At 38.0% G+C, this 14962-nt stretch overlaps 1 protein-coding gene across 1 annotated transcript; it reads left to right on the forward strand.

Annotated features, from left to right (window-relative positions):
- Positions 1-258: 258 nt before the first annotated feature.
- Positions 259-11902, forward strand: LOC146454253 (uncharacterized). The gene is made up of 8 exons (XM_085095609.1): positions 259-380; positions 2869-3128; positions 4081-4195; positions 5531-5653; positions 8218-8340; positions 9057-9090; positions 9720-9855; positions 10863-11902. Exons 1-8 carry the CDS (start codon positions 299-301, stop codon positions 11379-11381), a joined length of 1392 nt encoding a protein of 463 aa, XP_084951735.1. The 5' UTR covers positions 259-298; the 3' UTR covers positions 11382-11902.
- Positions 11903-14962: the final 3060 nt, after the last annotated feature.

Consider the following 14962-nt stretch of genomic DNA (forward strand, 5'->3'; position numbering starts at 1 on the left):
GATGAGAGTAAAGGCTGGTTTTAATATGATTGCGGGTCGCATATCCAGATCGCAAAAGGCCTGCGATCGTCTGCGATCCTGCTAATTAACAAAGATCGTGTTGAGAGATGTTTTGTATTAATTCACCTACTGTATTAATCTTTTCCCTTAGATTTTAATAATTTATCATTGCATCCTCCTCTCTGATTTCATTTCATTTCCGCGGTCCGCGGAACTTAATGGTATTGGCGGCAGACTGTCGCTTCAAGTGCCCAGATTTATATTTTCTCGCCAAAAAGAAAGATTAGTGCAATCGATCATGCTATGCACGGATTTCGTGAATTTGGTGCTCATCAACGCGATGCTGACATCTGTTATCACAGAAACAACGCGTGCACAAGGTTATTCAACTTTTACTACTATACTATTATTGTTGTTATGTGTATTACACTTGGTTCTAAACTTTTTATCTGTGATTAGCAAATATTGGTTATAAGAGTTAGAAATACAATCTTATTACATTGAAAATTGCTTTGGGTAAGCTCGTTTCTGTGCACTGTTTCAGGCACTTTAGTTTAAATTAAAATCGTTCAGGTACTCCCTTGAAATAAAAAAATTCCCATCAACAGTCGGTACTTTTCAGTAGCTATTAACGTTTTTATTACTTTTTACACTTCTACACAGTTCATGATGCCGGTTTTAACTTTTCAGTATCGATGAATGAATTCCTAAACTGTGTCCGTTTAGGGAAAGTTGGTTAAACTAATAGGCCTTATCACGGTTTTCGACGCCATTTTGACGAGTAGGCAAACACGCTTGAAATAAGTGTTTGTATGGAAATCCAATGTCAAATAATGTTCATAAAACATCGCTTCTAAAAAATTCATGAATTGGAAACTTTTGGCATTAGGAAAAGGATTTTGAGAACAAAATTGGAGGGATGTAGCTGTGCCAGAAGACGTCCATTTGTGTTTTGAACTTTCCATACATTTCCCTGTATTTTTTTCCCGCGAACTATTTTTAGTAGCAGTTTACGGCTGGTTCGCTTTACAGACAAATCTATGGAAAGTTCAAAACACGACTGGACGCTTTCTGGCGCTGCTACATCCCTCCAATTTTTTTTCCTGAAATCCTTTTCCTAGTGCTAAAAGTTTCCAATTCATGAGTTTTTCAGAAGCGATGTTTTATGAAAGTAATTTGACATCGGATTTCCATACAAACGCTGTTATTTCAAGCCTGTTTGCCTACTCGTCAAAATGGCGTCGAAAACCGTGATAAGGCCTATTCCCTATTTGATGTTTGTTTGTAATTTATTATTTGCGATTTTAAATTTGAGACTTGACTTATTATTTTTAACTTCAGCTCTGAGTTTATTTTTGGGCCAAAAATTATTGATGTAGTAAACAAACCTCTAGGTCATGTTTTGCCTCCTGTCGCTGATAAAGTAGTTTTAACAGTGTAAAGAAAGCTAATCGTTAAGCGGCGGTGGCTTTTTATCAAGGGAAGATGTTTTGGTTGTTCGGCTAAACTCAAAGCATATGATGGCCAACTAAAACAATTTAAGGAAATACGTTCACGTTTTAGTTTTGAAGAAATATTTTGGCGGTTACTACTGCGTTAGTCGGCTGCGAAACGATACTTCGGCTTGAGTTCGAGTGCCTTGATCGACATCTTTTCAAGTTGTCGAAGATCAACATTGTTAATGTGATCACACTTCTCTGTCATAAATATATAAGCTAAACGGTCTTGCTAGCAGGGGACAAGCGCATAAACACGATACAACACACAGTTAGAACTAAATACAATAGAAATTAATCATTTTTGTAGTCAGGGAGCAAAGTGATAACTTTCAATCCTGGTATAAATTAGTAATTTCTTTAGAAAATGAGAATGAAAATTTAGAAAATTTGAATGCTGCCCCAATATTCCCCGCGGCTCCCTGCTGTCCTAGCTGTCAGAATTTGGCCAATCAGCGCAAACCGGAAACGATAGCTAACGTAAACAAACATGTGAAAGGTACAATGTTATGAATATCAGATACACTTCGAAACACGGGAATCCTTGCTGACAAAAACTCTAGTTTCTCTGACCGAGTATGCCTACCGTGTGCCACAAAAATTACTATAACATTTAGTGAAGGGTTTAACTTTATTGTGAGCACACTAAAAGCCGGTAAACCAAAAGGCCGAGGTCACAAATGTCGTCCCAAAGGTCAAGGGAACCTGGCCAACTTCAGTGTCAACGCCACAAAACTACTGGACAGAAAAAATGTCGAAAACTGGACACAGTCCGGCCAGGGAAAAAAGAAGCAGTGCAAAGAAATCGGTAGGATCTCAATTATGCAGCCGGATCTTCGAGAACGAGGACGCAATTTTCAATATCAACAATATGGTTCAGCATTGGAACATTCAACCCGTGTGAAATTTGTGATGTCGTGAACCAGACGTGAGAGTGCCAGATGAAAAGGAAAACATTGCCCTAAAAAACTGGCAGCTCGTTGCTAACGCCGTACCGACGCACGCGAAAGAGCAATGACGTAAGCACTAAATTCAATATCCACCAATCAGCATTTTGCATCGACTTTTTCGACGCAGAAATGAAAATTCCTAAGACATTGTTGCATGCTCTCTCCTCTTTCCCCCTCCCGCCCCCCATCCCTAAGAGAGCTTGCTCGCAGGCTATATAAATGTCATAACTTTTAGATCCATTTTTTATGTTGCTTTTTATTCCTTTACTTTTAAAATTTGCATGTTGACTGTACTCTTTCTGTTTTTGATTGATGTAAGCAAAGGCGTCGCCAAGGTTGATCACCTCTTTTACTTCATGTTAAATAATAATAAAGCTGATAATTGTGATGATCATATTTGAAATATATTTTTTCGCATACAGACCAATGTCGTCAACTGGAGTTTAAAGCAACCGGTGTTTACAAGGGCAAACGACTTAAAAATCACGTGATAAAAACCTCTGACGTCACAGATGAGAACGTCTGCCGGGTGTTATGCTATATGGAACCAAACTGTGTTAGTTATAACTTCATGAAGAGAGTGGGCCCCGAAAATCACGTCTGTGAATTGAACAACTCAACTGACGAAAGGTACAAGGGTGACCTGATGGAAAACGCCAATTATTTATACCATAAAACGGAGGTTAGAAAAAGCAACCTTACAGAAACTAGCAAAGTAATTTTTAGGGAGCATTGCAAATGGGTTCATAGGGTAAAATCGAAGTTGCAAAGATGGAAGTCGCTAAAACAAGTGCTCAAGCACAATTAAAGGGGAGATATTTCGGCGCAGCTTCCGCCATGAATTAAACATTCACCACAGTCTCCCGAAATATTGACAGAAAAACTCACCACGAAGCTGCAAATTAAAGAACAAATACTGTCCGAAGTTCCAATAGTCTGATATAATTATTTCCAGTGGCTTTTTTCAACACAATTTGGGACGTAAAATACATTGAAAGAAAGTAAGATGCGGATAAAATAGGCCATTTCCGAGTTGCTTTGAGCCTCATTATGAAAGCGAGGCTGAGTGCAAAGCTTTTGAAATGAAAAGTAGTTATGTTTGCATATGTATGAAAAATAATTTTTCTAATAGAATCTATGCATGAAGCCTCGCTTTCGTAATGAGGTTCAAAGCAATTCTGAAATGGCCAATTGGTTTCCTCCTCAAAATCGTTTTATACCACTGTAACCCAACCGAATTTGACACTTCGTTCTTTCATATGATGCTTCTACTATGCTAATCACAAGGTGATTCTAACTTTTGAAATGCCAGTCTGTGAAAAAATCATTTGGATTGACGATTCATTCTGACGACAGGTAGACCTGACGCTTTCTACTAAGCCAAAACTTTCGGTTGCAAATTTTCGTACATTTTCCATGTCAAATGGGAATATTTTTCTTCCAGTCATTCTAAACTCGCAATCAACGATGAGCAACAAAAGCGCAAGAAGCTGACAAAGTAAAATTGGACATTTTGTGCAAATGGAGTAGTAATTTTAGTTCCAGTCGATTGGAATTCGAACAGAAAAAGTGAACGTGATTTCTTAAATGGTCCTGAGGTTTTCTTTTAATTCCTGTATTTCTTTATGTCTCAGGACTTTTGCAGAAACAACCTTTGCAAGAACAATGCAACCTGTCAGACCGGCTTTACAGACCGGGGATACCGCTGCTGGTGCACGGCCGAATTTGAGGGCGACAACTGTGATATAGGTGAGGTTTAACCCTTTCAATTTTTGGACGATTGCAGCTGACTCAGTGGACAAAAAATAATGGTTTGTTAAGGCCTGATTCAAACATAATGCAACTAAAATGCCAAGCTGGCTTGTCATTAGAACGACTTGGTTTCAAGCGTGGAATTTAATTCAGTCGAATCCAATAACCGTTCCAAAAGAAACAACTTACAATTACAACTAAAGATAAAATATGTATTATTTATAGCTCGCGAATTATTACGCCATCCTATAGAGCGTTTTCACTCACGTGACTACCGGCCATATTGGTTTACTGAAACAAAAGAAAGTATTTGCATAAAAATAGAATTCAATTCCCAGAGGTTTAGTTTGGGACACCAACATGGCCGCCGTGACGTCATGTGAAAACATTCTATAAAAAACGTTTCGTTAACATTGCGCAGCATGCCCTTTTTTGAGTAAAACACAGGTTTCAGTCATTGACTGCTTCCTTTTCTCAGGTGTCTCGAAGTTTAATGTGATTTCTAGACATCTTAATCCTAACGTGTAAACCAGCCCGCACCTACATTATTGCTCTCAAGCAACAGTCATCCGAAAGATGTAAGTAGAGCGCACGATGTTTAGATCAAGTTCGTGTAACTACGACCAATCAGCACAAAAAAGGTTTATTGCGAATAGACAGTCCATCTTGTACCCTCCAAAATAAGAAGGTCACTATATGTTGGACGAAGTCATTTTACAGTATAACGAACCATTATCAGTCCACCATTTGGATTTTTTGCTGATTTTCTGAAAATTACTTCACTTTGAACGAGTAATATTTCAGGAAATAGTTTATGCAATTTCATCGCTTGTAAAATGACCGCTTATAACTGAAAAAGGGCAAACCAAAAAGGAGCACAATTGGGATAAAGACGTTAAAATTGGTACGGATAGTGCATTGAAGAAATCTTGACTGAAAACTCGGGCTTGCGTTATGTCACGATTATCTCGAATTGCATTAAAGTAAAATCTACAAGGCTTAGAATGATCTTAGTTGGTCGTGTAGCCATGATTCATCAGCAGATGAACTTCGTGTAAGTATTTTTATTTTGAAATAACAATAAGGTACAGTTACAAGAACGGCTATTTAATATGTAAAAAAATGGTTTACTATGCTAACTTTAAATGTCATGTGGGGACTATTTTTGGGTCAATAATTTGTCTAAAGACAGATAGAACGACTACTGAAATCCACCTTATAATTCAATAATTCGCTATTTTTAAAAATCGAGTTTGTTGGAAATTGGCCATAAGTTCTCCCTTTAGACAGCTGGGTGACTAAAAAAAGTGGGGATAAATTCTTTTGTTTAAGATATCAATGAGTGCACCACAGGAAAACACAAATGCAGTGCTGATGCTGTGTGCAATAACACCGAGGGATCGCACAACTGCACGTGTAACCCAGGATATTATGGAGATGGACGAGATTGTCAAGGTAAATATAAACAAGCTGATACTTTTCAAAAATAATTACAAAGTTGTTTATATATCTAGATTTCCCTGATTTTTCTTCCCCATGACCAAATACATGTACTTCAGAGTGACAATAGAAGTTTGGGTTTCAATAAGGAATTGCAAAGTTAATGCTAACTCAAATACTCCGCTCTGATTAGAAGAGAGGAGGAAAATTAATCGTTAAGTCTAAAGTTCCAATTATGAGAACATTTGCCATACTGAAGACCGCTGAAAGCCTTCCGTCCCACTGGCAAGAGTTCAAATGTGAAACTTACTAAATTGGGCCTAAAACCAGGCTAAGCGACCAAAAAAATAACTCAGTGACCAACACACAAACCAAATGAATACAATGTACCATTAGAGTACCAATGTGTTGGTATTAACTGAAATAATTTTTTGGCTTAAAAAACAAATTGCACCCAGAAAAAGACTTGAAAATACTGTTTACTGTGTTGCTTTATGAATAGCTAGCTAGATGGAGAAAATTTTTCCACATTGTCAGATTCGCTCTAAACTCGACCACCTGATCAGTAAAGGGTATTCTTGGTTGTTATGAAAATATTGAACTGTAAGTCGGTTTTAGTGGGGCGAGGTCACCGTAAAGCCGGGAAAAACACGGCCATTGAACTAAAAACGATTCCTGTCTGCTGAAACACGAAAATGTTTCTCTGTTTGCGTAAAGTTTCAATTTTGTGGTTAAAAACCACCTAGATTTATCCGATAATTACGCGCATGATTTGAAACAATGGAAATGAGTAGACAATTCGGGAATAGTATACGTAATGTAGTAGAGCTGAGGATCAAAGCATCGAGTTTCCGTTTTTACTTTGCGTTGTTGTTGTTTTGTTTCCGTTCTTTTTACATGATCTCCAAAAAGTACTTAGCTTTCAGCACACCGGAATCGTTCTCGGCTTTTGCCTACATGTTGAAAGTAAATGAGTAGAATTTGGTACCCCCGCCTCCAATTTCTCGCCTTAGCACCCAGATGGCATTGTATGCCGCTAAAAGGTCTATTGATGTTCTTATATAGCGTCTTCAGCAAACTAAATTATCACGAATCTGGCTCTGAATAAATTTTTGCTACAAAATGTTTACGTAAGTGTAACGCTCAGGCAGTGATGACGTAAATGAAAGCTAGAAAAAACCTAAAACAATCGATGAAAGACAAACAACACGTTTCAAATGAAGAGAAATACTTGCTTTTTACACAACGGAACTTATTTGTAATGGATTTAAAGGGACACAGTCACCTGGTGCACATGCGCATTAGATACCATTTCTTAGCTGATTTGCAATCACACTTCATTCGCAAGTCTCTCGCTGAGAAGCGCATCCTTTGAAAAATCTAAACAAACCTTGTCGAGTCGAAGTGTTTGCCAGTCAAAATTATTATAGTGATTATAGACCTAATGTCTCATTTTCTTGATACCATGGAAAATTTACTGATGGACTTGTCCAGGGAGAGCCAAACGTCAACAAATACCTCTGAAGTCGAAGAATCATTTAATTGTTTATTTCGGTATCCGGTGGTGTACATGTGAAAAATTAACTTAGCTGTTTCTACGTTTCACAGTGTTTGCATAAGAAGCAAATTGAGTTCAAATATTAGCAAATCGCCTGAACTGCAGTGTAGCGAAACAACTTTGTAGCGAAACTACCGGTAAGCTTTATTTCTGCTTTCAATCATATATTTTGCGTTTATTATAATTTCGTTTCTACAACTTCTCCGTTATCTAAATTTAGGAACCAAACCAATGTCATTACAAGAACGCTTGCTCGACCAGTAGAAAACAAGGTTCTAATAGAGGTTTTCCTTGTCGAGGAGATAATCAGTCGACTGTGTACCGAAGCTTGTCTTCGTCTGAGCTCAAAACCAAGCAGCTATGACGCGAAGTTCGAATCATTTACGAAGATTCCCTCCGGACGAAGCTTTCGCCAGGTTGAGAAAATGCGATTTTCCAAATATATATAATGGAGATTTGTTCTCCAGTGTTTTTGATGGATTTCTCTCGTTATATTGGTCAACGCAGGCGATTTCTTCCGCCCGGCGCCTTCACGTTTCCCACCTCTTCTTTTCATGTTTCGTTGGAGACGCGATCCATACTGTTTTTAACCAAATATGATAAAATAATACCACAGGATGAGCAAAAGCATACTCAGAAACAGGTTTCCAGTAAAAGATTGAAAATCCAGTAAAACACTGGGAAGATTGAAGCGGATTTCTAGATGTATTCGTCGCGTACTTTTGATTTCGGGCGGTTACAGTGGACGTTTTTCAAAATTGACAAAACTAATGTCCAGGTCAGCGCGGTCACAAAGGTGACTGTGTCCCTTTACCTTTTCCAGTTTTAATGATTATGCACACAAATCCTTTGATTTCTGGACTTGTTATTGTTCTTGGTATTTATTGAAAAGATGTCTTTAAGTTTTGAGATATAAACCCGAAAGCTAAGTATCAATTCCTTTCATAATTAAAGTACGCCTCCCTGGTATGTACGCTCTGTGTCCACGCATAACCATAAAAGCATTTTCCTCATTTTTCAGACGTTGATGAGTGTGCGACAAGAACACACAAGTGCAGCACCAATGCTGTGTGTAATAACACCAAGGGGTCATACGACTGCACGTGCGAACCGGGGTATTTCGGAGATGGAAGAAATTGTAAAAGTAAAGAACATTGCTTCGTTAAATTAAATTTCGTTGTATTCCGTTTCAGTGTAAATTCCCATTTTAATGTTCTCAAGTGCCCCTTTTAATGTTGGTCCGATTCGAATGTTAAATTGAGAACACGAAAACATCAATGGGTCAGTTATTAAGAGGCAGTTTAGACGGTGTTTAACAAAACCACGTTCTAAGCTATTTTCAATTTTGGAAACAGTCATATCTAAACATTGTATGCTGCTGACGGTAACAAGAAGGCTCGCAACCCAGAACCATAGTTTTTCGAAGGCAATGGTTATGAAACCTGACAAACTTCTTTGTTATATGTTTTTGTTTGCCATTTTGGCCTTGACCTTGAACAAACAATGATAGAATTTAGAATGTGTTGGAGCAACTGACCAATCGAAATGTTTTTGTTAAGGTATTCAACTGTGGTGTGAACGTTAAAACAAAGGATTGTGCAAGGTCGCGGCCCTTCCTACATAAACTGCAGCACAATTGTTTTCATGGCAAGGTTTCATAACCAGTCCCTCAAGTTACTATGCCCAGACTAGAAAAATATTTATCTACTTAAAATAAACCACTTATAAAGAGGAGGCCCACTGATTGCCATAAGCCGCGGCCTAAGTTAGACTCTGTTTAAATAACTGGCCCATTTGATTTAAATCGCAACTAATTGGTGGTGGGTGTAATAATGACCATGCATTTTGTTTTGGTTGCAGTGTCACGTTGTAAGGACATATACGACAGGAATTTGTAAGTGAGAATTGAAATACTTAAACGTTGTTACAACGAAACAGTGATGAATTGCGTACATATTTCATCATATCCTAGTTTATGTAGCTGTTATCAATATCAATCATTTTCACGTCCTTTGGATGTAAAAACAAAAGCACATAGAAATGAAAGGGTAACCTTTGCAAACCTGAAGAATACTAAATATTACTACTTCCAGTGAACTCAGTTCACGTCTACGGATAGAAGGACTGTTATTCCCTGTCCGTGAAATTGTCAAAGCTGTTCCTACATTTGGTACTGTTTATCTCCCCTTGTTTCCTTTAGCGAATATAAACGTCTTGGCCTAGTTGTTCAAAACTCAAATAACCTAATCCTGGGTTACCGACAACTTTAGTTGGAGTCTAATAACTTATTACTTACGATTTTTCAAAAGGATATTTGTTCCTCAGTTTTGCCTTAGCCTTTTCTTTACCATTAGTTTAGAATGCGTTTAAACGGTATATCTAACGAGCGAGATAAAAAGCCCAGTAGACTTTTAATATCTGATTAGCGTTACAATCGGGTCTTGGTATTCCGGATTTCATTTTCCTGATTTTCTCACAACGTTCAATTCACTGCTGAACTTTTCCATCAAACTTAAATTTCAGAACTAAAGAAAACAAAGCCTATGAACTGCACGTAGGATCCCAAAACACGCTCGTCTACTGCCACATGAGTGACACTGGACTTGGAGCATGTGGTGGAGGTGGATGGACGCTGGTCATGAAGATAAATGGCAGTCAGGTGTGGTAATTCAATCCTCTCGCGGGGTTCCCTGACTGTCGTGCAGTCGCTTTTCAAAGGAGTCGTATTTTCGTTTCTATTTGTTGTTGTGTATTAGGTTATTTCGTCGTGTGAACAAATCTACTTACTGGATTGAAAACATTGAAAACAGGTTTGAAAATTGCAATATTTCTGCTGCTTTCTAGCATCTATCTATTCTATCTCAAGTGACTGCTAGGTAAAAAACATCTTAATAGGTCAAAACCGGACTTTTTGCTCTCCGGTTCAGAATAGACCTCTTATTTGCCCATTTTTTCCCAGTCATTTAACGTCAAAGACGAACACACACTGCTGTGCCATTGCCCTCACAATGCAACAAGCTACTCTTAATCTTGGACCAAACAGCTTAAGAGACAGCCAATGTTTTTTTAAAATTTCCAAACGAAGAGAGAATGAAGAAGCGAAAGATCAATGTCATACGAAGAGATGTTTTGCACTTTTTAATTCTTTCTATTACGTAGCTGAGGTATGTGATTTTAAAATATGAGATAGGAAACGAAAAGTTCGAACCCCTGCTGATCGATTAAAACGTTTTAAGTATAAGGAGAACAAATTCGTCGTAGGAAATGATGCCCTCATTCGATTTCTGAGGTAGCAGCTTCGTTGGTAACTTTCGTTCCTGTGTTGGACAATTTGTCGGCTGATTCAGATGTTTTCTGGGATCTGAAAACAGACTACCAATTTCAGTTGATCAAGAATTTGGCACAGATACCGAAAAAATGGATAAGAAAATTTCTTAACCTGAAAGCAACCTCTGAGGACGTTAACAATTCAGAATCGCCTGAAAAAAAAAAACAGCTACTTGCCAGAGAGCCACAGAATACTGTAAATTTCCAACTTGATTATATTCGGATAAGACGGCAGAATTTGACAGAACGATGCACTCAGCAAATTCTTTGCCACTTGTCTCCAGTTTATCTGTATAACCTGTATATTTCTTACTTCTTTGTCTGTTGATTTTTCTACAGCAAACTTTTCATTATAAATCGGACCTATGGATCAACAACGCGACCTTCAACATTGCAGGAGGAGCGTCTGGGCTTGACACCCAGCAAACAAAGTTACGAACCTACTGGAGCACACCATTTTCCAAGATCTGCCTCGGAATGAAGAAGGGTGAGCAGATCAACTTCATTGTCATCGACAAGATCGCCAGTTCGTTGTATTCACTGATAGCTGACGGGCAATACCGTGCCACCGCACTGGGTCGTAACACATGGAAGACCCTTATTGGTTCTCAAGCTTCCTTGCAGCGCAGATGTAACAAGGAAGGGTTCAACGTCTTAAGTGTTGCCGATCAGCGTGCTAAAGCAAGAATTGGTATCATTGCAAACAATGAAAACCAATGCCATAGCTGTGACTCGAGAATCGGGTTTGGTACAGGAGGAACCCCTGACTACTATAACACGTGTGGAAATGCGGCTGCAGTAGCACCCGATAATGGAAATAAAAACATTAGGGCCATGGGATACATCTTGGTGCAATGAGAGCTGGAAATCAGAGAAATTTATATTCACATGCACATTTATATATAGCGAACCAGTCAACCACCCTTTGTCACATAAAATGAAATATACAGCAAGTACACGATGAAAATTATCGCTAAAAAGATTCTGAGTCCCAGCAGGAATCGAAACCATGACCTTTCAGTTACTATTCTAGATGCTCTAACCACTGAGCTAAGGGTGATAGGTATAAGAACTTATGTGAGTAACTTACCATATATGAATCAGAAATAGCTCAGTGGTTAGAGCATCCAGACCAGTAACTGAAAGGTCATGGGTTCGATTTCTGCTGGGAGCTCGGAGATTTGTCGCGGGAATTTACATCGTCTATTTGTTATTTGTTTCACACTACATAAAGCCAGCCTTTAAAGAAAGAAGTGTTAATTATACTGGTGATTTTGCAACTATTTTGCTTGAGTATTCCTTTACACCAAAAATCAAAATAATATAACTGTATCATCTCCTATGCAAAAGGTCAAAATGACCTATTTCTTGGCGATTTTTTACTACAGTAAACTCTCTCATAGTGACCACTTCTCGTAAGCGACCACCTCCCGTAAGCGACCACTTCGTAAACAACCGTTTTGTTTCTCAGTTAAATACTGTTTCAAGAGTCTCTTGTAAGCGACCACCACTCAATTTCTTAAGAGACCGCGACCACTTTTTAGACCAGAAATTACACATATTCTTTTGTTTTCTGTTTCCGGTAAGCGACCACCCAACATAATCACGTATGATCGTTAGTAAATCATTACTTAGAAGTGACAAAAGTTCAATTTTTAATGACGTTATTCCAGACTGCTGACAGATAATAACAGTTTACAGACAGAGAAGATGGCTATAATTAGATCTGTAGGTAAACGGGACAGATCTGTTCCGAAATGTTATACAAAGTTTCATCAGAAGAATGACTAAATGTGAAAAATTCAAATAAATTAGTTTCTATTTGCCTAATTTAGCTGCTAAGGTAAAATTACGCTTATTTTGTTGATCTTTCCCGTAAGCGACCACCTCCCGTAAGCGACCACTTTGTCGTGCACCAAGGGTGGTCGCTTACGAGAGAGTTGACTGTATTTTACCAGTAATTAATTCAAAGCTTCAATTCAATGCAGATAATTGGATTGATGAAGTTTTAATTTCCATTATTGTGATTCAAAATTCTTAATTCTGTCTGTAAGGTGTGGATAGCTCTTACAATTTATCTATATACTTCCTGTTCAGCATATTTCAGTTTTTCAATACAGAACATTAATACTTAATATCAATCCAAGCTCCTAAAGTTGTGAGAAAAGCTTTTTGGTCTCTCTTCCTTTCGCAGAGGCTGTCCTGTCTTATTTGTCTCTGCCCTAGCAGAGAATTTTTCTTAGATAAGAAACTTTATTCCACGTTGTCTCCTCCTACGTAGGTTGATAATGAGTTTATTGCAAATTTCCACGGAATTATTTTCTGATGACCATTTGTTCACGTTCCTAAATGTCTTTCCAAAACGTTTAGGCTTAAGTCGCTGTTCGAGTCACAGCTGAAACTGGTTGCAATCAGCGTAACGTGAGACGAAAACTGAGAGGTTTCTAAACGTAACAAGGGCTTAACTGAACATTTTTTTTCTGTTAACAGAAAGCTTGTTGTTCTGAATCAAACACGATTTTCAGGCCGCCACACGATTCGTCCTGGGTTTCAAACTGTATAACAGTTTGGGCATGCTCAATAAAGACTTAGCACACCTTTGCAGAGCCTTTTGTCTCTGCAGGAGTCAAAAAAGGCTCTACTATCAAGTTGATGAAATGGATATGGGGTGGTTGAATAGTTCATGTTGTAAGCTTCCACCAAGAAATCATGGTTATTCTCTCTTGCTTGTTGTAAAACAGAAAGAAGTTGAACAAACCAAAAATACCCTTGGAATTTGGTGCCCCAAGGCTAACTTCAGACCCGTATGAAAAATAGGGCAAGAGGGACACATTTAAACTTACAAAACACACGTCAATAACGTACTTCCCTTGCTTTACTTTGTGGGTTACACAAGGGCACCGTTTTTAGCATATAATAAAATTTTGTAGTCCAAAACTGTACATGTGTGAGAACATGCTCACATCAAGAGACCCTGACGCTTGCCCAAATTCAATGTCATTTTTCAAATACTGCTATTTTGATTATAATCTTTAGTTAATACCACGTCAATTGCTTATGAACTAACATGGAGATCGATACACCACCTTATCAGAATTCCTCTGACAGTTTGGAGCTTATATTTTTATAGGCACACGCGTGTTGATAAAAACATCTTATTCGATGGTTTTACATTTAATACGCGCGGATATTTTGATAGTTGCGGAGTATTTACGAGCAACGAGCAAAATGTATTCGCGTATTATATTTAAAACCATCCGAATAAGGGATTTATTATTCCACCAGGAAAAGATTTTGTTATTTTGGTTTCTCTTTTCTAGTAAGAGTGTTGAAATACACCCAGCATTATCTGTCCATCCAACTGTCTACCAGTATATGGCGCGGGCGAATGATGTAAACAACACAGCAAGCTAGTGAAATGTCTTTGTCCGTATTTGCTCTATTGTAAACCGGTCAAACCGGGACACTACAGTGTATTGTGGTCTTGTATTTTGCGCGTTCTCTTGACCTTATTTGGTGAACTGCCATAATAGTGGAATAATAATAATAATAAACTATTATTCGACGAGGTTGAGCAAAATATCGTGATTTGTCAGTGGCGAGCACAGCAATTATTCGGCTAGGGCAACTAATTGATCTGCGAGACACTGGCAAATCACGATATTTTGCGATAACTGAGTTCGAATTTTTTTATCATTCGATCACCTAGTTTGTTTTTCATAATTATTTCGGCTCAGTTAATCTGCTGTTTTCACACAATAGCGTGGTTTCAGTTACGCATGAGCAGAATATTATTTGAAGCAAAACACGGTTGGAAAGTTTTGGGCATGGCTAGACTATTATTTGTAAGCGGTTATTGCAGGTCACGTGGTTTGCTCTCGGCCAATGAAAAAGAAGAAAAATGCATCGAATGATAATCACTTTTAGTTGCAAGGGTTACTTAAAGGGGAAATTTCATGGGTTTTTTGACCCGTTTTGCTAAAAAATGATGAAATAAGACCTTCACTTGGCTACAAAATACTTCTAGAACAACGAGAGGAAAGAAATCAATTCAATTATTGAAAGGAACAATTTGTGATTTACACATCTATTCCAACTCATGATCTGTTCTAGCGCATTTTGGAAACAAAAATGCGAGAACTTGAGAAACGTTAGCCTAACATTTTTCAAGTTTCAATCGATTCCGATCTATTCTGTCTCTGGCCAGAGGCACTTATCGACAGTTTTATTGGACTGGGGTGATAATATAGTTAATCACAAAACAAGACAATTATTTTTTTTTTCTGTTGACCGGACAAACATTTTTGGGTTTTGAAATTAGAACACATTAGCGTGATACTTCCCCTTTAAGATAACTTGTGCTTAAGTATCGATGGCTTCAGCTTTTACAAACTTTATAGATTTTTAATATACTCAGCATTATTTACTTTCCTTTCAAT

Source organism: Pavona decussata, unplaced genomic scaffold (genome assembly GCF_977016875.1).
Source record: "Pavona decussata unplaced genomic scaffold, jaPavDecu1.1 SCAFFOLD_303, whole genome shotgun sequence".
In the NCBI taxonomy this organism is placed as follows: domain Eukaryota; kingdom Metazoa; phylum Cnidaria; class Anthozoa; order Scleractinia; family Agariciidae; genus Pavona; species Pavona decussata.